This window comes from Eremothecium sinecaudum, chromosome VI (assembly GCF_001548555.1).
Source record: "Eremothecium sinecaudum strain ATCC 58844 chromosome VI, complete sequence".
NCBI classification, from domain to species: domain Eukaryota; kingdom Fungi; phylum Ascomycota; class Saccharomycetes; order Saccharomycetales; family Saccharomycetaceae; genus Eremothecium; species Eremothecium sinecaudum.
In genome coordinates, this window is record NC_030897.1 from 472,653 (window position 1) to 492,871 (window position 20,219).

Sequence of the window (20,219 nt, forward strand, 5' to 3'; positions counted from 1 at the left end):
AGAACTCTGATTAGGTATGCTATGAAATCATTAAATTAGTCTCTGTATCAAATCTTATGAATATTTAAATATATGATAAATTATTACGTAATTATCATATTGAATTTGAAATCACAATATGGTTTCCATATTAAAACAAATGAACTTGAAGAAGACAGAAACAAACTAAAAAGAATCTGTGATGAAATTGCATTTGAAATGTCGTTAAATATACCAACATGGAGCCGTAGATTATGTTCATTGCTATTACTGTTGCTCGTTATTTTGTTTTCATTGGCAATGCCAATTGATTGCATTGTAAGGGCTTCCATGACTCCGAATGATGCTCTGAATATGTTTATTGTGTTTGGTGCATTAATAGTAATTGCAGTTATGAGTGTGGTACTTGGTGTTGGTAGGATATTAGTTTTCAGGTCGTGTATGCAGGAAATACCAAAACGTTACATTCCAATAACGGATCGAGATATACCTAATAAGGAGTGTCGAGATCAAATAAACAAGTTTCTTAAATTTACTCATGACTTCAGGAGGAAATTCTCAAAGCCGGTTGAGATGGTTGTGCATGATGGTCTGGAACCGCCTAAGAGCCTTAATGCTGTGCATGATAACAAGATTCCGCCGTTGGTTAATTACCAAACCTGTGTCAAGATTATTGCTGATAGACTAAAGTTTCAGGGTATATTCATCAATAATGCGGAGTTAGATATAAATCTTGGAACTACTTTTGCCCAACAAGTCCATGCTCATTTTCCATCCACCGGGGAACATACAAAGTTGGCCGAGAAATACATCGATTTATATGAGACCATAAGGTACCAAGGAAAACCTGTTACTAGGGCGAATTTTATAGACTTCATGGAATTGACCCTTTTTTTTAGTGATTTATTACCTAGTGCTGAGAAGGAAGTTGATCGTGGACGAACAGATGGCATACTCCCATTTATACACTCCACAATGTCTCAAAGCGACGCTTCATACTCTGCATCCTCTTCAGGTTTTAGATTAAATGAAGAACTTGTAAATTTGCGTTCATGGACTCCTTCTTTGGCTTCACCAAGCAAAAGTTCAACAGCTATTCATTTAATGTCTTCTCAGAAAGAAAAGAAATCATCAAGTACTAATAACTCTACCATCGACGACTACTATTCATCGACTACTGACAGTTTTAACTCAGTAGTAAGAAGATAAAACTAATATCATCATGTATTTTGTAAGGTTATACAAAGTGATGGAGCAAATAAAACGAATTTATTCCAATAACACCCACAATAGCATAGAGACTAGCATTTGCTAACTCTAATCATAAGAAGCCATTGAGTTATTTATATTGGTAACTGATCAAATCTTCTGAGGATATATAATTAAGGGTAAAAGAAAGATACCAATAAGATAATATACACACTATTTATAACTTTCATAATTCACGGATTTCGTCAAACCATTGAATCAATTGTTTCTTTGTGGGCTCATGTGAAACAGTTTGATCTATACCTGATCTGAATTTATCTAGAAGAATGGAGTATTCATCGGAATACTTTCTCAAAATACTCTTAATGAATCCCATAGCACATTCATACTTCCACATGAGGTCTAGCCTTGCCAACTCGTCATCGTCAAACGTAGACTCATTGTCTACAATAGGTGCAACAATCTCTTCCGAGGTTCCAAGTTGATAGATAGTTTCATTAGAAATAGTAACTAACCTTTCAAAAACAAACTCAAAGACACTAAAATCACTTGTCTGTTGAAGAGCCATCTCAGTCAATGTTCTGAATGTAGATTCAATAGATGTGGCATCAACCAACCCCAGATTTTGTCCGTCTAGCTCGTCGAAAGAAAATGACAAAATGGACTTTGCTGTGATTAATTCATTATGCTTGAACGAATCTGTGATCAAAAAACCATTTTGAGAATTGCAGTTCCAGTACCTTAGAACAGCTTCCGTAATCCATTGTTCTTTGGTTTCATTTGGAAGCTCAATCTTACCTAGAATTGTTACTAAATCATTTTTGGCGTCAGAAATATATTTGTTTGCATGCGAAAGAGATCTATTACCAGAAAATACCAAAGCTTGAATTAGTAATGTTATGGCGAACTTATTGAAGTCTGAAATGATCGAACCATTGCTTTCTTGGATATCCTTCAATATTGATTCTAATTCTCCTACGTTCTTATCCGATGGTGGTTTGTGGAAATAATCTAAAATAGACGTCACCTTTTCATGGAATGGGAAAGATTGGTTTTTAAATATCAAAGTGTTGTCCTTAATGATTTCTGGATCAATCTCAAAATTAGTGAAAAAAGATTGGTAGTAGTTCCTTAACTTATCCCTGGGAATATAAGATGCATCAAGATACTGTTTAAATTCAGGGGTCAAACTGTCTTCCACATCAGGTCTATTAGAAGTTAATCTTAATTCCTTCCTAATCAAGTTCTTTGCAAATGTAATTTTAGGATTGTAGAATGACTTAGAAAACGCGATTGAGTCTTGCTCCCATTCGTTCCATTTCCACGAAAAGTTGAAATTACTCATTTGGATTGAAAACCAATCTAGATATCTCATCTTCAATTCATGGTCCATATTATCCAAATTATTGTAAAACAACCTAAAGGCTCTACCGAACACTGGAGCAATAGCTTTTGGTGAATTTTGACAAATTTCAACCAATAACGTGTAGAAATAAGCAAACGATTGGGTAACAGTTGGTAATTTGAAGATCAAACCCAAAATATTTTCAATAGCCAAATCCTCGATCTTATAGGTTGATAACTCTGGAGATTCATTGTGCTGTGCCAATAGTTGTGCTACTGACAGACCTGGTTCAGTAAAGATACCAGGCTTGAAATATAAATCTAAAGTAACAACTTGCCTTGCAACCTCATGTCTATTAAATTCTAGACTTTCCACAATATCAACTGTTATGTCATCAAATAGCATACCAGTATAAGTTGTTATTGGAACCACAGTAGAAAAATCGCCCACAACATTTGGCAAATAAACTTGGAAAGCAGTTCTTGGGGTCTTCCACATACTATCCACAGATCCTAAACCTTTATCTAATCCACTGAAAGGTAATAGTTTCTCTACATCAGGCATTATTAAAGGATCATTAAAACCTTGTCCAGTATTGGTTGCAACCAAAATATGCTGGTAATCTGGGAACAAATTTCTTAGCTCATCCATATCGTTTGCCAACGCGTTTTTAACATTTGATAACACAACCTCAACCCATTGAATTGGTTGGTATGGAAGGTTTTTATTATATTCCTTAGTCAAAGATAAATCGACGGTCTCCACGACATAGTTATTCTCCACAAATGAAATTAACTCGCTAACTTTCGATTTTAACTCATCACTCTCTTTGTTGTAGAAAAATAAATAAGGAATATTCAACAAGGTATTTGTGTAAATAGCCTCGGACAATGGATTTCTCTTTCCAGTTCCTGCCCTCTTCAATGCAATGGCTAGTTCAAAAAATTTGTAGTATAAACCGATGACATCGCTGATAGGAACAATGGGAGTCAACATTGAAAGAAATCTTAAAGTCAACTTAACTTTATTCCATGGACCAGTTTCATTGGAGGTCACTTCAAACTCATCATCAACACTAGCATTGATCCATTGCTTTAATTTCCCATAGAAGTGATTTATGATATTCTTACCAGCTGCTTGGTTTCCAGAGCTGACAACCATGGTCAATAGAGCAATTGCTGGTTGCTTGTGGGGTTGCTCTAATATTAACGCATTAAACGTAGACAACAGGGCATTGTTGAAGTACTCATCGTTACCGAACTCATTGATGATTGCTTCACTCAAGAACTTGATATCTTCTTCAAATGCTTTAACAGATTCTCCTATAGTTCTGATATCCGGTAACATATCCTTGCAAAGTTGAACGACTGGTGGCAATCGTTGCCTCTTTGGATAGCGTGGTCTAAAGTCACGGTAGCCATCTTCTTCTTCATAGTCTTTTGGTAGAATCATGTTAGTATATTATATTTTGGGAATTGTTGGGAATAATTTGTTTGATGCAACCAAATCTAAGGTATAATCTCAAACTAATACAAGCAGATTCGTACAAATATCCTTTTTATATGTTGAATGACGGGCTTCAGGTCTTGCCACAAAACATTGTTACGATGTAATAGTCGTTAAAACGACATCCATGACAGGTGTGATTCAACCTCTTTTGGCCATTGACATAACAAGTTAAAGTAATATTAAACATACCATATCTTCTCTTCATCCCTGACATAAGTTGAAAAAAGCACTAAGCTATGGGATTATGATGTACAGTTATATTTCTTTGCAATTATATTGATGAACGCTATGTTATATGTATATAGACTATTTTGAAGTTCAATTGAGTTCACAATTTTCATTCTGAGAACTTTGTATGCGGTGTAAGAGTTTTTAGATTTAATTCCGACTTGCAGTAGATCTGAACTTCAACAAGTAGTGAATTGGTTCAAAAGTACTCTTAAATTGACATATTAATTACCAGACCTCATTATCATTCTCTCTGAAGGTCATTGTCGCAGAAGGTTAATTGGTAAAGATTCAAGAGAACATGCTATCATAGGTTTATACACAAAAAATTTACAAAACGTTTATTTCTGGGATTGTCTAGCTTTTAGTAAATTGATTTCATTATTCTTCTTCTGCAATTCTTTCTCCATTTGACTGATCTTATAAACGAGGTCAAGGTTGCTTGGTTTTGCATTGTTTTCGGCCAATAGTAGCTGCTCTTCTGCAATAAATCTCTTAAGTCTTTCATCGTTCAACGTCTGAATTAATTCGACTATCTTTGAAGACTTTTTCCTTAGTTCAATTTCGATATCCACTTGGGATAGTGCCCTTGCCTCCTCTTCACTTTGTGTTGAAAGGAATTTTTGTTCTAAATGTGATTCTCGAACGATTGACTCAGCCAATTCCTGCGACAAAAGATGTAGGTCATTCATCAAAGCTTTATTACTGTTTATAATACTCAACTGTGCAGGATTAATATGGATTGTTTTGAACTTATGTTTCGGTCTATCCGCTGCAACAACTGCGGGAGGTTCCAATTCCTCAAGTTCCTGAGCGAAGTAAGGAAGATAGAGATCTGAGAACAACTCCTGGTCGAAATGGAACTCGTCTTCTTCGTAGGCCGTGGTAGCCCCTGTGGAGCTTTTATCACGCTCTGTGGATGCTGGATTGTTGTCAATAGCAGGATCAGCAGCGACCTCATCATCATTTTCGGTAGTAGAAGAGTCCTGTTTATCTGTAGCGCCTAAGGTTGCAAACTCATCTTCATCACGCTCCTGAGGAGTATCATCGGCAGCGTCAACACCTATTGCAGCAGAAGAAGCAGTGTTCCCTGCGCGGACCTGATATAAGTGGAAGGAAGAAGGTGTGGAGAACAATGAATGGAAAGATCTCCGCTTTGGCAATGGGCTTAGTTTGTTATCACTCACGGCGGTTATCATACTCCTCCTCTTGTCTAAAGTATCGGGATAATCATCTGATGCTTTAAAGGAACGGAAGCTTGTGGCCACCGTGTACCTTCTCCCCGAGTTATCATAGGAGACCTTCTCATTATTGCTGACTTCGGCAGGAATTAAGGAAGGTTCCGGGGATTCTCCTTCCTTGTAACCTCTTGATAACTTTTTGAGAAATTTCTTTGCCTTCATGAAACCGCGTTCCTTGTTGGAATTCGAAACGCTACCATCCTGAACAACATCAGGGGACATCTCTGTAGATACGCTACCTTCCTTCGACTTTTCACTCGATAAAGGTGGTTGTATACTTGATAAAATTGGCACCGTAGCCTGCACATCATCTTTGCTAGACATAGAGCATCTCATTGTGGGTGTAGATTCATTCTCATTCTTTTGCATTGTGGAAGCTGCAGATTCGGTACTTGAAGGACGCTCTTTGCTCATTACGTTGGAAGCAGAAGATACTTGAGTCGCACTTGTCGCACCGCCGAGAAGTTCATCATCCACAAAATCTTTGTCTAATATGCACATATCCTGAGGGTCATTAGTATCCAACGAGTTTAAACCATTAACCAAAATATCTGCTGGACTCAAATCAATATCAGATACATCAGAGCTAGGTGCCGCCTTAGCGTCAACAGCGTCTTGCCCTGAAGTAGATTGAATCTCTTCCTCAGATTTAGAGGATTTTCCTAACTCACGAACGGAATTTGCGTACAAAATTTGCTCCCTTTCTCTTTGCTCTTGCTCCTTCCTCTTCTGCTCCAGTTCACGAGTGGCCACTTGAATTTCCTGCTGTTTCTGAGCAGACAATTTCAAGACATTTACCTTGACTGGTGCCAGCGCAGACGTTGATTTAGTATGGTCTCCAATCTCAGATTTTGCAAGTCCACCTGGGCCTTTCCCATTGACAGTCTCTCTGTGCATTCCACCAGGATCTGCATTGCTACCATTCATATAATTTTCATTGCCTTTTGCGTATCCAATTTTAGTAGTAGGTTGTGAAAACGCATGCTGAACCTGCTGAGTTTGCTGAGTTTGTTGAGATTGAGGAGTTTGCTGAGGCTGCAAAACCTGCTGTTGTTGAAAGCGTGCAGGAGTAGCCATTTGCATACCTATAGTAGTTCCTCCTGGACCACTTACCGGGACAGTCATCAGATTGCCACTTGGATACGCTTGACGTCCTTGATGCCCTTGATGCCCTGGGTGGACCGGATGGACCGGATGGACTGGATGACCTTGAAGGCTGGGATGACTTGGATGACCTGGATGACCTAGATGACTTGGATGACTTGGATGACTTGGATGACCTGGATGACCTAGATGACCTGGATGACCCGGATGACCTGGAGTAACCGAGTGGCCTACATGTCCTTGATACCCTGGCTGCGAAACAAATCCGGGATGCCTACCGGGATACTGATTTTGCAACGACATTGTTCTTGGATTTTGTCCAAATCTATCAGCTTGATATGGCATGTACTCGGACATCTTCAAAGCTGAATACGATTGAGGGGGACTAGTTGCAGCGCCCGCGCTATGAGGAGGTCCTGCAAATGCAGGCTGCCCCAGATTTCTAGCATACGTTGATTGTGCTGTCAGAGACATCGCCTTAGGTCCTGCCCCTCCTGACCCCGGAGGCGAAGCATATTCTCTCATCCTTTGCCTGGGATGTTCTGCGTTCCCAGTCATCATAGATTGTGAGCGAGAACTCCCATACTGCTGTACGGCATGCACGCCAGGATGAGGATGGAGACCTCCAGGCAGCCCAACCCTCTGTTGTGACCGATATCCTTGTGTCTGGAGTGACATTGCTCTTCCCTCATTTAGAGGCTCCATAGGCTGCCGATTATCCCTACCCAGCATACTCATGGCACTCTTTTTCTGAGAAACCATCAGCTTCCTGTATGCAGTATTGCTCACATTACGATGCTCCTCTTTAGTGATAACTGTTGGAATTATAGGCGTAGTATCGTCCATCGCTCCACCATATCCATATTTATGACCTCCATTGTTTCGAAGGCCGGAAATGTCATCATACGTAACTATAGTATCATTGATTTGTGGCAGCAGAACTTCTTCTTCATCATCGCTGTCACCTTTTTTAGCACCCAAATCATCTACGCCTCTATGTTTACCCCGAGAAAGCGTAGTCAACATCGAGCTTAACGACGAAGTCCTCGTTCTCTTATCACTGTTATTATAAACGACCGCACCTGATTTCATTCCTCCACCTACTTGGCGTACTGCAGGATTTATATTATATGACTGTTCAGCTGTGATGCTCTGCGGCACACCGTATCCGCTCATTCCACTATTTCCATACGGATCCGCCACTGGTATCCTACCACCAGGTGTACGGTAATTATTAATAGCCTGTAATCCGGCATCCATTATTGCGTACTTCCTAAAATTTACCTTTTAACACAACTACTTCACAAAATCCTCAATACGTATATCGAATAAGTTTAAAGCCACCTTATTCGCAACTTGTTGAAATATCTTTCACTTTCCTGATTAAACCACTTCCCTAATATATTCCCGCCTTATAATGCTCGTTTGAACTTTACACGGGGGGTTCTGATTTTACTTGCTATCGAAACTTTAAGTATTGTATAATATAGTATACTAACATTAAGTACTAGTAGACAATTTTTGGCATATCGAGCAACAACTTTTCTTTTTTGGACACATACACAAACCGCTCTGGCAGAAAAACACAACACACAGAATGCTATTAATAATATACAGTTAAGAAGTCCGGCAAGGAAAACTGCTGCAGTTGCTTGTCATGCGTGCTCACTTTAAACCTCTGTGCGTACGTTGTACAACGTGGGCAGCGGATTAGGACTATATATCACCACATACGACAGATATCAGGTGATAGATTACATTCTCGGCACAGCATTACTATCGTCTCGGGACAACGTCTCCCCTAGAATCAGCCCACATAGTTAAAGTACTCGAAAACCAGTATTGTAATCAATCTCCTTTCTTCTTGTTATTCTTTCCTACGTCGAGCTCTTCGTTGCTCTTTAGGTTAACTTGTTTCAACTCCCGAACGAACCATATCACGGTAATCCAAAGCAGCATGGCGATGACCGAGAGTGCTATGAAATGTCCGCTGCGGGTTACGTATAGCAAGGAGAACAATACCGCAAGTAGAATAGCAAACGACGCGTTTGTTGCAGCAACCAATTGCGGTGTGGTTCCAGGCCGAAAAATGCTCTCCCAAAGCGCAATAAAAAAGTTTGCCATTAATATAAAAGGATATATATAGCCTGCGTCTGCCTCTATTTGTAAATATGTAGATGAGGTTGATTAACAGACGTAGTGGTAACTGGCGAGAACTAATTTGTAAATATTGAAAATCATCTGATCTATTAATTACTTTTTCATACATAGAGTAACATTGATAATGTGATGAGCTTCACAGCTGCACAATACAAGATCAACGCGGCATAATAAAAAACTAAAGCGCTTGGACGCCATTGTATTAATTATTGGTGTGTATATTTCTATTTATATATACACTCATTATTAACCTCGGGCCTCCATTTTAATAACGCCAAAATCCCGCAGCAATAGCATCACTGCATGTGGAACCGCTCACAAGCTGGTACCTAGGACGAATGAACCAAAAAAGAATGCACCTAGCATAGCCCCTGCTTTCCAGGAAACAGGGTTCGCAATTGCGCCAACAGCCGCCGCACCGTTCGATGCAGACGCAGAGCTTGAAGAACTTCTGCTAGACCTAGAGCTAGAGCTCGAACTAAAGCTGGAGCCACTGCTGAGACTGGTGACGGTGGAAACGGAAGCAGAGTTAGACATTGAAGACTCAATGGAGTCGAAGCTTGAGCTGACAGATGATGGAGCGACGTTTTCGGTTTGAACCAAACTCGTAATGGCAGATATAACAACAGAAGTCATATTTCTTGATTTAGCGATGTAATAACGATGTAGTGAAAGTAATTCTTGTCGTTACTGAAGTTTAAACAAAATAGAATAGAAAAGGTAGAAAGAATGAATTTATTCTCAATTAGCAAGCCTTAAATATGCTTTTCAGAAGTATTGACATGGAAATTAGTTTCAATTCATTGTGAAAAAAGTGCCATTGACGTATGACCCCTGTGTTTCGTTGATGCCGGAGCTCTAGAAGCAAACCCTTATTACTTTCTTGAGGCGGCTATGACGCCGAAAAGAAAATAATGGCGGGAAATTAATTTTTGACGTCAGAGAAAAGCAGCCGTGAAAATAAGAAACATCATCGAAAAACTAAGTTTCCAACTATGTACGCCTGTAAATGCAAGGTTAGAAGACGCCGTAGAATTGGCCCCGTTTATAGATCCAGCGCCTGTTCCAGCAGGGCTTCCTGCAGAGGCCAGGGACTTCACCGTACTGGTAATCGTATTCGTTGCAGCTTCTGCCATACTTAAACTTTGGTAGTAAGTGCTCAAGCTCTCATCGTCCAACGTCAATAATGATGTTCTCGCCCCTGGGTCTCCAGATATTTCATATACTATCGACTGCGAAGTATTTACAGCGGTATCTGTTATTATTGGGTGTGGATACATTTAACGAAATAAGGGATCTAGGGTATTAGCCATCGAAAGATTTAAAGGTTTCGTCTGTATTGTGTAATAAAAATTTTCTGGAGCAACTATTTCGTTTTTATAAGCAGTAGCAAGATCTTAAAGTTATTGTAAATTTATCATGGCGTTTATGATATTAACTGTTGAAGAACTGGTTTCGAATGGTTCCAGACCCAGAAACGATGACGACAACGGTCTGGAGTTTCGTGATCGCCAAAAATAACAATAACCCACGTCATGGGAGAAAAAGACCCTTCTGGGGTAGCGGAAAGTTGTTACCCGGAGGTTTTTTAACTGCTTTAGCCTCGCGGCTACCACTCTGGCGGTTACCCGGTAGATAAATCGCCTGATATACCATTTCGGCGTTAAGCATGATGCTAACCCCAGTGCTACTTGCCCGCGGGTATACGGCTATTGTGCATTTTACCGCCCTGGTCGTAAGCTTAACTATGTTACCCTCCTCAGAAAAGATTACCCTGAGCAATAGCGAAAAACTCGGTCCACTCGCCGTGCCGGGGAATTCACGCACGCTGAAATTTTTTCTTCCGCAATAAATATCTGCATTATCTCTTCCTCTTCATTACACCTGATTAGTTGTAGTTTTAATAAACCATCATCAAGTGACCAACAAGCAGCAATGGGTGCATACAAGTATTTGGAAGAATTGCAAAGAAAGAAGCAATCAGACGTTTTGAGATTCTTGCAAAGAGTCAGAGTCTGGGAATACAGACAAAAGAACGTCATCCACAGAGCCTCCAGACCTTCCAGACCAGACAAGGCCAGAAGATTGGGCTACAAGGCTAAGCAAGGTTTCGTTATCTACCGTGTCAGAGTTAGACGTGGTAACAGAAAGAGACCTGTGCCAAAGGGTGCTACTTACGGTAAGCCAACCAACCAAGGTGTTAACCAATTGAAGTACCAAAGATCTTTGAGATCTACTGCCGAGGAGAGAGTTGGAAGAAGAGCTGCTAACTTGAGAGTCTTGAACTCCTACTGGATCAACCAAGACTCTACATACAAGTACTTCGAGGTCATTTTGGTCGATCCTTCTCACAAAGCCATTAGAAGAGATGCAAGAATCAACTGGATCGCTAACCCTGTTCACAAGCACCGTGAAAGCAGAGGTCTAACTTCTATTGGTAAGAAGTCCAGAGGTATCAACAAGGGTCATAGATTCCACAACACTCAAGCTGGTAGAAGAAAGACCTGGAAGAGACAAAACACTTTGTCTCTATGGAGATACAGAAAATAATCGGCTGTTTGAATATAAGTTTACACTTCCTAGTTATGTATACTACTCAGTCCGATTTTTCGTTACTTTCTGCCTACATACCACTAGCCTACTTCTGTGTAAATTTTCTAATCAACCGGATTTTTTTCTTCAATGACATAGCTCTGCTAACTTTATTTCTTGTTGACGTTAAGCCGTTCATATGCCCTGCAAACGTAGCATATTCCGGAACAATTGGTGTCACCAGTAACGAAGATCATTGCACGTTTAATCACTATTAACGACAAATAACCCACATCGATAGCTCGACACTGTCATCACTGTCACCACTGTCAAAAAACCTAATTTGTAATGGTGGAAGCCGCCATATTGATAATTTATTATGGTCGTTCACAGTTACAAACGTAGTCAGTTTCTGACTCGTGACCGGAGCGACAAACGTTCTATGTAATAAATTTACCCTTATTGTCTAGCTTATTGTTAATCTTTCACAAGAGAAGTTTTAAGATATGTTTACGAGAAACTTTACATACGTTTCCAAGTTATCGGTGACCCAATTTCATGGATGCTCACATATTTTATAATATAAAGTTACTAAGAATTGTTCTATTTTAAAGTTTTCTAAGGTACTAAATTGCTGATTTAAATTTATTTTTATTGTTCTGCGTCATTCGATAACCTTTTTTTATAAGTCGCTTGAAAAATTAATATACATTACTCGTAACTCGTAATTATAGGTAGAAGTTGATTTTTTCTATATAGAAAAAATATTAATTTTCAGACTATCATCGCCGTTAATTAAAAAAGGTTGAACTACTAACAACAAGCTATTAAGTTACAGCTCTGCAATAGTTTTATGTTTTTTTTTATTAACATAAATCTAAAAAAAAAAAAAATTTTCAATTTTTATAGCTGAGTGCTTTAATTACTTGGTGAAGTACACGCCACCCCCCTTGTTTTTTGATTAGAAGGATCATTAATTGAAAGAAAAACATAATGCCATACAGTAAGACTGCTATCCTGTCTGTTTATGACAAGACAGGTCTATTGGATTTGGCTAAAGGATTGGCTGAAAATAATGTCAGAATTTTAGCTTCAGGTGGTACTGCTCGCATGGTTCGTGAAGCGGGTTTTCAAGTTGAGGATGTCTCATCAATAACACATGCACCAGAGATGCTAGGCGGTCGTGTTAAAACTCTTCATCCTGCGGTGCACGGTGGTATTCTTGCAAGGAATTTAGAGTCAGATGAGAAGGATTTAAAGGAACAAGGTATTGAAAAAGTTGACTACGTTGTTTGCAACCTTTATGCGTTTAAAGAGACTGTTGCTAAGGTCGGTGTGACAGTTCCTGAAGCGGTTGAAGAAATTGACATTGGTGGAGTTACCCTATTGAGAGCCGCCGCTAAGAATCACGCCAGAGTCACTATTTTATCTGATCCTAAGGACTACCCACGCTTCTTGAATGAATTGTCTAAAGGTGAGATCACTGAGGACCTAAGAAACAAGTTGGCATTGAAGGCCTTTGAACACACTGCCGACTATGATGCTGCTATTTCTGATTTTTTCAGAAAGAAGTATTCTGAGGGAAGATCCCAATATCCTTTACGTTATGGTGCCAATCCTCACCAGAAGCCAGCCCAGGCTTTTGCTCTAAAGCAGGAAGAACTTCCATTCAAGGTTCTGTCTGGTTCTCCAGGCTACATTAACCTACTAGATGCATTGAATTCTTGGCCTTTGGTGAAGGAGTTATCGGCTTCTTTGAATTTGCCTGCTGCTGCTTCTTTCAAGCATGTTTCTCCTGCAGGTGCAGCAATTGGTTTACCTCTCTCAGAGGTCGAGAAGCAAGTATACTTTGTTTCCGATATTGAAAACTTATCTCCTCTAGCCTGTGCATATGCTAGGGCACGTGGTGCCGACAGAATGTCATCCTTTGGTGACTGGATTGCTCTATCAAACATTGTGGACGTCCCAACTGCCAAGATAATTTCAAAGGAAGTCTCAGATGGTGTAATTGCACCAGGGTACGAACCAGAGGCTTTGGAAATATTGAAGAAGAAAAAATCTGGTAAGTACTGTGTTTTGCAGATTGATCCAAACTATACTCCAGAGGCTCTAGAATCGAGGCAAGTTTACGGTGTTACTTTGCAACAAAAGAGAAATGATGCAATTATTAACAAGTCTTCATTCAAGGAAATTGTCTCTGCTAACAAAGATTTGACCGAAACTGCCATTGTTGATTTGACTGTTGCAACCATTGCCCTAAAATACACTCAATCTAACTCTGTATGCTATGCAAAGAACGGTATGGTTATCGGTTTAGGTGCTGGTCAACAATCTAGAATTCACTGTACTAGATTGGCAGGCGCGAAGGCAGACAACTGGTGGTTGAGACAGCATCCAAGAGTTTTGTCATTTAAATGGGCCAAGGGCGTCAAGAGACCCGAAAAATCCAACGCAATAGACTTATTTGTATCTGGTCAAGTCCCAACTGAAGGTCCTGAGAGGGAAGAGTACGAATCTAAATTTGTGGAAATTCCTCAACCGTTCACTGCAGGAGATAGAAAGGAATGGTTGTCCAAGTTGAGCAATGTCGCTCTTTCTTCTGACGCTTTCTTCCCATTCCCAGATAACGTCTATAGAGCTGTCAAATCTGGTGTCAAATATATTGCTGCACCATCGGGGTCTGTTATGGATAGAGCTGTTTTTGCTGCTGCTGACTCTTTTGACTTGGTTTACGTTGAGAATCCTATCCGTTTGTTCCATCACTGAGAAGAGAAATATAATATGCAATAATAGGCAAAACATAGTATGAAGTATAGGCGAACGTTACTCCCAACTACTGAAGTTAATAATTATCATATATAAAATGTTTATCTTTACCACGGCCTACAATTATACACTTTTAGAAGATAAGTGAGTGTGGTGTTACATAGAAACTTGACATTTTTGTGTTTTTCACACCTGCGCTTACAATGCAAGAATTACCTATCTATATATTAAAATGTCTGCAGTATGGTTTTACCCAAGTGACAACTGGCCCATAGGACCTACACAGAGTCTAGGAATATACCGCTGTAGGACGACAACAAAGACGATCGAACTCAATCCTCACACCCGTAAAAATGTTAAGGAGAACTCAAAATCATGCATCCTACTTAATCTAAGTTACCCGTCGACGGGGCTGCTTCTGTCTCAATCACCGAAGTGACAACAACCAAAGGATACGCTACACGCGACACGACTCAGACCCCGTCCCAAAAGGGACAGAGGAGAAGTAGCCAAATGTATAGCTTATCACATAGTTCCTTAAGACTCTGCCTCTCGAGCGTCGATCAGTGCATAAGATATGAAGAAGCTAAGCCTCAATGGCCAGAACCCATAAGAAAGTCACGATGAAGTGAGTCCCTCAGTTTTCTCTTCCCCGTATTACTTAGTACACCGGGCCTTGGCTTTCTAAGAAGAGACTTAAGTTACAAGCAAGAATCTAATGTCCTTTGATTTTTATACTTTCACCATAAAAAGAAATTCTGAAAATCATTACCCGGATTAATTAATGCACACCTTTGAAGGGCAGTACATCCTAAAGTAGTATCTACCGCGAGATTGATAGATGATTTCAATACCTCGAAGCGATGTATATAGACAGTTATACACATGTACAAATTACTAAAAAAGTATGATTTTCATACAGTGTTCAATCGACTATAGCCATGAACCTCTGATCGACAACAGACACATGACTTAAAACCGCGTAAGCCAAGTGACACACGGCATTCCTCACATAAAGAGAAACAACGACATGGCCAAACCACGATTGTACGTTGATTTGTTTTACAAACAACGCAAGTCATATCGATTTCGTTCGCATTGCTATCATCTTCTTCACCCATAACCAATTCTTCATTATCATTAGGTTCGTTACTTTTAATAGATTTGTCGCATGCATTTAGCTGCTTTCGAAGTATAACTTCATTAAGAATATCATTTTCGTTTAGAACAGCATATTGCGATCTTGTTAACCGCCTATTCATGGAAAGTTCGCAGTTTAGTATTTTCCACATTGACAAGTACCATGAAACATCTTTTGGCGAGCTTACGATCTCTAGTATGCTCTGTGGAGAAAGTACTTCTTGAATTGGACTCGTATATTCTTCAGCACCTCTAGAAATAATGGAGCTTTCTTCGTCCTCTGATATATCACTGTCACTTTCATCATCTGCGGGGCAGTCTTCCTGCACATAATCTTCTGAGTTATCCTCTTCCGGAAGCAGGAGCTTAGTTCTTTCATCGTTTTCAGTCGTCATAAATTTCGAATAGTTGTTCTCGTTTATGTAGTCATTAAAATTGGGGACGTTTCTCTGTTTTACCTCAGGTATTTTAGGTTTGTTTTCTGGTGTTACCTTGAATAAGCGCTTTATAAGCTTTAAAATGGAAGATACCAACCACAGTAGCCAAACAAACCTTGTGACAAGTGACTTGGTATTATGCTTAAGAGCAACCTTATCTCCAGATATAGCGTCGGGTATATTTGACATCTTATTCATGTACCCGCTCACAATATAACTTTTGTGTAAGGAGGTTGCAGGACTTATGGCAGGGAACTCTCTGTGTAGTCCATGAGCATTCCTGTGGTCTGGATTGCAGAACAGTAGAGCGAGTTTCATAACTGTATTACTGAATTCTTCTTCACCAGTGAGGTTTAAATTCTTGTACCAATTGCAAATGAATGTATGGAACTGTAGGTCTTCTGTTGGCGACGTACCTGGGGTTTGAGTGCAATTCCAACGAACTATACATGCCAAGGAATAACATGCTACTGATGCCAGGATGATGAAAAGTGATAAGAACTTCGGAAAGTGTTTCCATTTTGTGAATAAAGACAGTGAGCCAAATCCATACTGATGTACCTGGTAAACAAGATAGCATATAAAGCCAACATTTAGAACAGTTGAACATAATAGTCTACGTTGCCTTTTCTTAAACAATTCCACCAAATGTATAATAAAACGGCCAGAAAGCGCCATTAGACAATCCGGGCCGTATTCCCATACAGTAGCGTTGCTCCTTGTCATAACATAGAACTGTGCAGAAAGCTCGAAAATAGTGTAATCCGACTCCTCAAGTGGTTTTCCATTGGTGGTAATACAAAGGAACGTCTCTATACAGTGGGAAAGCGTCAAAACAACATATGTTTCAGACAAAAAGGACTGGACATCCCTCTGCTTTATGACACCCCGCAATATGGTTGGCTGAAACTGACCAACAAGTCCACACAACGCATAGAGGATAGCCAAAATTGCCACACTATGCAATCCAATCCTAGACCAATTCGGTATCGTTGCTCTTACTGTATTTGATCGTAGACTTGACATTGCAGACAACCGACTCAAAACCAAAGCAATCAAAAAACACCCCACTGCATAGCTACTAAAGAAGTAACCAACAGAGCTCATAAATGTCTCCGTATTGAATGGTAACAGATCCGGATTGGTCAATGAGGTCGCATATTGCGCAACAATAGCATCGTAAAATGACTTATAGATTTTATAGGGGATATTCACCAATGACGATAGCGGCACACTCTCATTTACAAGAGCTCGCGACGATTGATTTAAATACTCCAACCGTTCCAATATATTTGTGCTCATCCAAAATACCTTTCACTACTGCTTTTTGTTTTGACAAAATCAACTCCTTGTAAAGTAATTAGTTTAAGCTATTATCTTTACGTCTGTCATTTTATTTACTAAATAGTATCATTTTCGACATTATTTAAAACACAAGAAATAGATACCTTAACAGTGACTGAAAGCAGGGAAAAAGAGATACCCATTGGTGAAGTCCTAAACAATCATAGCCACCATATGCAAGCCATAATTGTTATTTGCTGGACTTCTTTATAGCGTTATGGTTATCCTTTGTTATGTGATACAACATCACCATCGTACATAATGATGTTGCCCTTTTATCCACCGGAGGCTTATAGTCGGGGAACGATTTACTACTGGCCAAGGCACTGCTACTCAATCAGTTAGATATCTCCAACGGCTTTCAAATCTCCACAACCTAATTTTATCTTCAATTAATACTATTAGCCATCCACAAGATACTTACAACAATTTTTCATGGTTTACATTTAAGTCACGTTCTTTTTTTTCGGCTCGAGCAATTCGTCCAGTGAGTAATAAGACAGTTTTTAATAGTGTCGTCAGAAGCAGAAACATCTTCTAAAGCTGTGCTAGATTCACCTAAGAACAAGAAATTATTTAATATTGTTTAATATGTCTGTTAATGTTTTTGAATCACTTGTAAGGTTACCTCCGGATGCATTGTTTGACTTGAAGAGGAGGTATACTGCAGATAAGCGTGACAATAAGGTTGATTTGGGTATTGGCGCCTATAGAGATGACAATGGTAAGCCCTGGGTGCTTCCTTGTGTTGCGGCTGCCGAGAAAATGATCCACGAAGACCCGGATTTCAACCATGAATATTTAGGTATCGCTGGTTTGAATAGTCTTACTACCGCTGCTGCCAAGGTGTTGTTGGGCTCTGATTCTGAGGCTTTAACAGAAGAACGTGTTGTATCTGTTCAGACTTTATCTGGTACTGGTGCTCTACATACTGCTGCTAGATTGATTTTGGCCGCTAGACCTGATGCTGTAGTCTATGTTCCAGACCCTACCTGGGGAAACCATTTCCCTATTTTCAACACGCAGGGGTTGAAGACAGAAACATACCCATATTGGGACAAGTCTACTAAATCTTTGAACATGAAGGGTTTACTTGCTACTATTTTGCAATCTCCAGAAGGGTCTGTCTTCTTATTGCACACCTGTGCCCATAACCCAACCGGAATGGACCCTACTAGAGCTGAATGGGAACAAATCATCCAAGCGTTGGCAGATAGAGGACATATGGTTCTGTTTGACACTGCTTATCAAGGTTTTGCTTCCGGAGATTTGGACAATGATGCATTCTCTCTTCGTTTCGGAGTTAGCAAATTGGCATCCAAAGCACCTGTGCTAGTCTGTCAATCGTTCGCCAAGAACGTCGGAATGTATGGTGAACGTGTTGGCGTATTCCACGTTGTTATGCCAAGAGCAGACACCCCAAAGACCACAGCCAGCTCCAAAGCGACACTAACTTCTCAGTTAAACCGTATTACTCGTTCTGAATGCTCTAATCCTCCTGCATACGGAGCTAAAATCGTCTCTGAAATCCTCAACACTCCAGAATTGACTGAACAGTGGAAGAGTGATATGGTAACCATGTCTACTAGAATTAAGAAGATGAGGCATATGCTAAGGGACAAGTTACTTGCGCTACGTACCCCAGGTAATTGGGATCATATAGTTGAACAATGCGGGATGTTTTCATACACTGGATTGTCCAAGGAGATGGTGGAAAAGCTAGAAAAAGAACATGCTGTCTACATGGTTTCAAGCGGAAGAGCTTCTATTGCCGGTATTAACGAAAATAATATTGATCATGTTGCTAGTGCTATTCATTCGGTCGTTTCTACCTTCTGTGCATCAAAGCTATAAATGACTTGATTTAGTTATATGTCGATATCTGTAAAAGTTCTGAAAAAGATTTACAGCACTATGCTGTCTAAATAATGAAGCCTTTTATCTAGTTAACACAAGTACTTCTACTTTTGTTTACCGCTTTGCCAAATATTAATGTTCGGGTAACTTGTTATTGATTTAACTTCGATTTAGAATTTACATTCCCTTTTTCAAAAGCTGATAACTGTATAAACGCCAGTAAATACCAGAACTTTGGATATTTTATTGTAATAAAGAGGTCTGTACACTTTCTGGGTTCTATATTGAGTATAGACGATTATTAATAAGAGCATGGATATTAAAGATCGTACACTTGAATTCCAGCAGTCGGTGACTACCTACAGCAAGAGACATGCTAAACAGCTGAATGGTCTCGGTGGTGGGCAAGAAAGAGAACCTCAACCCCTAAAGAAATCAGAGTTTCAGCAGCGTGCTTCTCAAATTTCACACCACATTGCAGAAGTAGCTCAATTGCTAGGGAAACTTGCCCAGTTAGCCAAGCGAAAACCAATGTTTAATGACAATCCGATTGAAATTGCAGAGATGACATACTTAATTAGGCGGAGGATACATAATATAGAACATGAAATGACCGAGCTTTCAAAACATTGCTCCAAGAATGGTAGTTTGGAAAGCAAAGGGGCTACACAGGCAATACAGCATACAAAAAACGTGGTAAATTTATTAAATACTAAGATGAAGAACGTTAGTGGAGATTTCAAAAGTGTCCTTGAAGCGCGTCAAAAGTTGGAGATTGCGAACAAAGATAGATGGGAACGGATAGGAAGCGATGGCACTAAGGGACCTGGAGGATCAATGCAAGGTGATGTTGGAAGAAATCTAACTGCAGCAGCAGCAACTGCGGTTTCCTATAATAGTGCAAACCCCTTTATGAGTAGCGTTATAGAAGAGGATAGCAGAAGTAATGCAAGTGCGTCCGACCAACTTATCTTCCCCAGCGAACAAGCTCTCCTTCTCGAAGAACAACAAAACGCGAATCAAATATATTTACATGAAAGGAGTCGTGCAGTGGAGACGATCGAATCTACTATACAAGAAGTGGGTAATTTATTCCAACAATTAGCACACATGGTCCAAGAACAAGGCGAGACAATTCAAAGAATCGATGCAAATGTTGAAGATATCGATTTAAATATAAGCGGTGCCCAAAGGGAACTATTGAAGTACTTAGATAGAATCAGTAGCAATCGTTGGATGGCGGTGAAGATCTTTGCTATCATCTTCATATTCTTTTTAATTTGGGTATTGATAAGTTGACCAAGTGATAAGCGCGTGCATAGAGTAAGTAATGTTAATAATCTTCTCCTCTTTCCATTAAACAAAAAA

The 20,219-nt window shown here is 39.7% G+C and overlaps 11 protein-coding genes and 1 non-coding gene across 12 annotated transcripts; 6 read left to right on the plus strand and 6 right to left on the minus strand.

Moving 5' to 3' along the window:
* Positions 1-72: 72 nt before the first annotated feature.
* Positions 73-1,188, plus strand: DLT1 (Dlt1p; the record flags this gene model as incomplete). The annotated part of the gene is made up of 1 exon (XM_018133108.1): positions 73-1,188. One exon carries the CDS (start codon positions 73-75, stop codon positions 1,186-1,188), a length of 1,116 nt encoding a protein of 371 aa, XP_017988766.1.
* Positions 1,189-1,414: 226 nt separating this feature from the next.
* Positions 1,415-4,256, minus strand: STO1 (Sto1p; the record flags this gene model as incomplete). The annotated part of the gene is made up of 2 exons (XM_018133107.1): positions 1,415-3,969; positions 4,232-4,256. The coding sequence occupies 2 exons, from the start codon at positions 4,254-4,256 to the stop codon at positions 1,415-1,417; spliced, it is 2,580 nt and encodes an 859-aa protein (XP_017988767.1).
* Positions 4,257-4,611: 355 nt separating this feature from the next.
* EPO1 (Epo1p) lies at positions 4,612-7,875 on the minus strand (the record flags this gene model as incomplete). Its single annotated transcript, XM_018133106.1, has 1 exon — positions 4,612-7,875. One exon carries the CDS (start codon positions 7,873-7,875, stop codon positions 4,612-4,614), a length of 3,264 nt encoding a protein of 1,087 aa, XP_017988768.1.
* A 588-nt stretch (positions 7,876-8,463) lies between these two features.
* On the minus strand, positions 8,464-8,739 carry PKR1 (Pkr1p; the record flags this gene model as incomplete). The annotated part of the gene is made up of 1 exon (XM_018133105.1): positions 8,464-8,739. The coding sequence occupies one exon, from the start codon at positions 8,737-8,739 to the stop codon at positions 8,464-8,466; it is 276 nt and encodes a 91-aa protein (XP_017988769.1).
* Positions 8,740-9,090: 351 nt separating this feature from the next.
* NCW1 (Ncw1p) lies at positions 9,091-9,411 on the minus strand (the record flags this gene model as incomplete). The annotated part of the gene is made up of 1 exon (XM_018133104.1): positions 9,091-9,411. One exon carries the CDS (start codon positions 9,409-9,411, stop codon positions 9,091-9,093), a length of 321 nt encoding a protein of 106 aa, XP_017988770.1.
* Positions 9,412-9,713: 302 nt separating this feature from the next.
* AW171_hschr63747 (HFL081Cp) lies at positions 9,714-10,055 on the minus strand (the record flags this gene model as incomplete). Its single annotated transcript, XM_018133103.1, has 1 exon — positions 9,714-10,055. One exon carries the CDS (start codon positions 10,053-10,055, stop codon positions 9,714-9,716), a length of 342 nt encoding a protein of 113 aa, XP_017988771.1.
* A 655-nt stretch (positions 10,056-10,710) lies between these two features.
* Positions 10,711-11,325, plus strand: AW171_hschr63748 (60S ribosomal protein eL15; the record flags this gene model as incomplete). The annotated part of the gene is made up of 1 exon (XM_018133102.1): positions 10,711-11,325. The coding sequence occupies one exon, from the start codon at positions 10,711-10,713 to the stop codon at positions 11,323-11,325; it is 615 nt and encodes a 204-aa protein (XP_017988772.1).
* Positions 11,326-12,300: 975 nt separating this feature from the next.
* Positions 12,301-14,073, plus strand: AW171_hschr63749 (HFL079Wp; the record flags this gene model as incomplete). Its single annotated transcript, XM_018133101.1, has 1 exon — positions 12,301-14,073. One exon carries the CDS (start codon positions 12,301-12,303, stop codon positions 14,071-14,073), a length of 1,773 nt encoding a protein of 590 aa, XP_017988773.1.
* A 238-nt stretch (positions 14,074-14,311) lies between these two features.
* AW171_hschr63750 lies at positions 14,312-14,408 on the plus strand. The gene has a single exon (XR_001930118.1). It is a non-coding gene; the product is annotated as an HFLSNR30 (small nuclear RNA).
* Positions 14,409-14,987: 579 nt separating this feature from the next.
* ASI1 (putative ubiquitin-protein ligase ASI1) lies at positions 14,988-16,952 on the minus strand (the record flags this gene model as incomplete). The annotated part of the gene is made up of 1 exon (XM_018133100.1): positions 14,988-16,952. The coding sequence occupies one exon, from the start codon at positions 16,950-16,952 to the stop codon at positions 14,988-14,990; it is 1,965 nt and encodes a 654-aa protein (XP_017988774.1).
* A 633-nt stretch (positions 16,953-17,585) lies between these two features.
* On the plus strand, positions 17,586-18,848 carry AAT2 (aspartate transaminase AAT2; the record flags this gene model as incomplete). Its single annotated transcript, XM_018133099.1, has 1 exon — positions 17,586-18,848. One exon carries the CDS (start codon positions 17,586-17,588, stop codon positions 18,846-18,848), a length of 1,263 nt encoding a protein of 420 aa, XP_017988775.1.
* Positions 18,849-19,163: 315 nt separating this feature from the next.
* SED5 (t-SNARE syntaxin) lies at positions 19,164-20,150 on the plus strand (the record flags this gene model as incomplete). Its single annotated transcript, XM_018133098.1, has 1 exon — positions 19,164-20,150. One exon carries the CDS (start codon positions 19,164-19,166, stop codon positions 20,148-20,150), a length of 987 nt encoding a protein of 328 aa, XP_017988776.1.
* Positions 20,151-20,219: the final 69 nt, after the last annotated feature.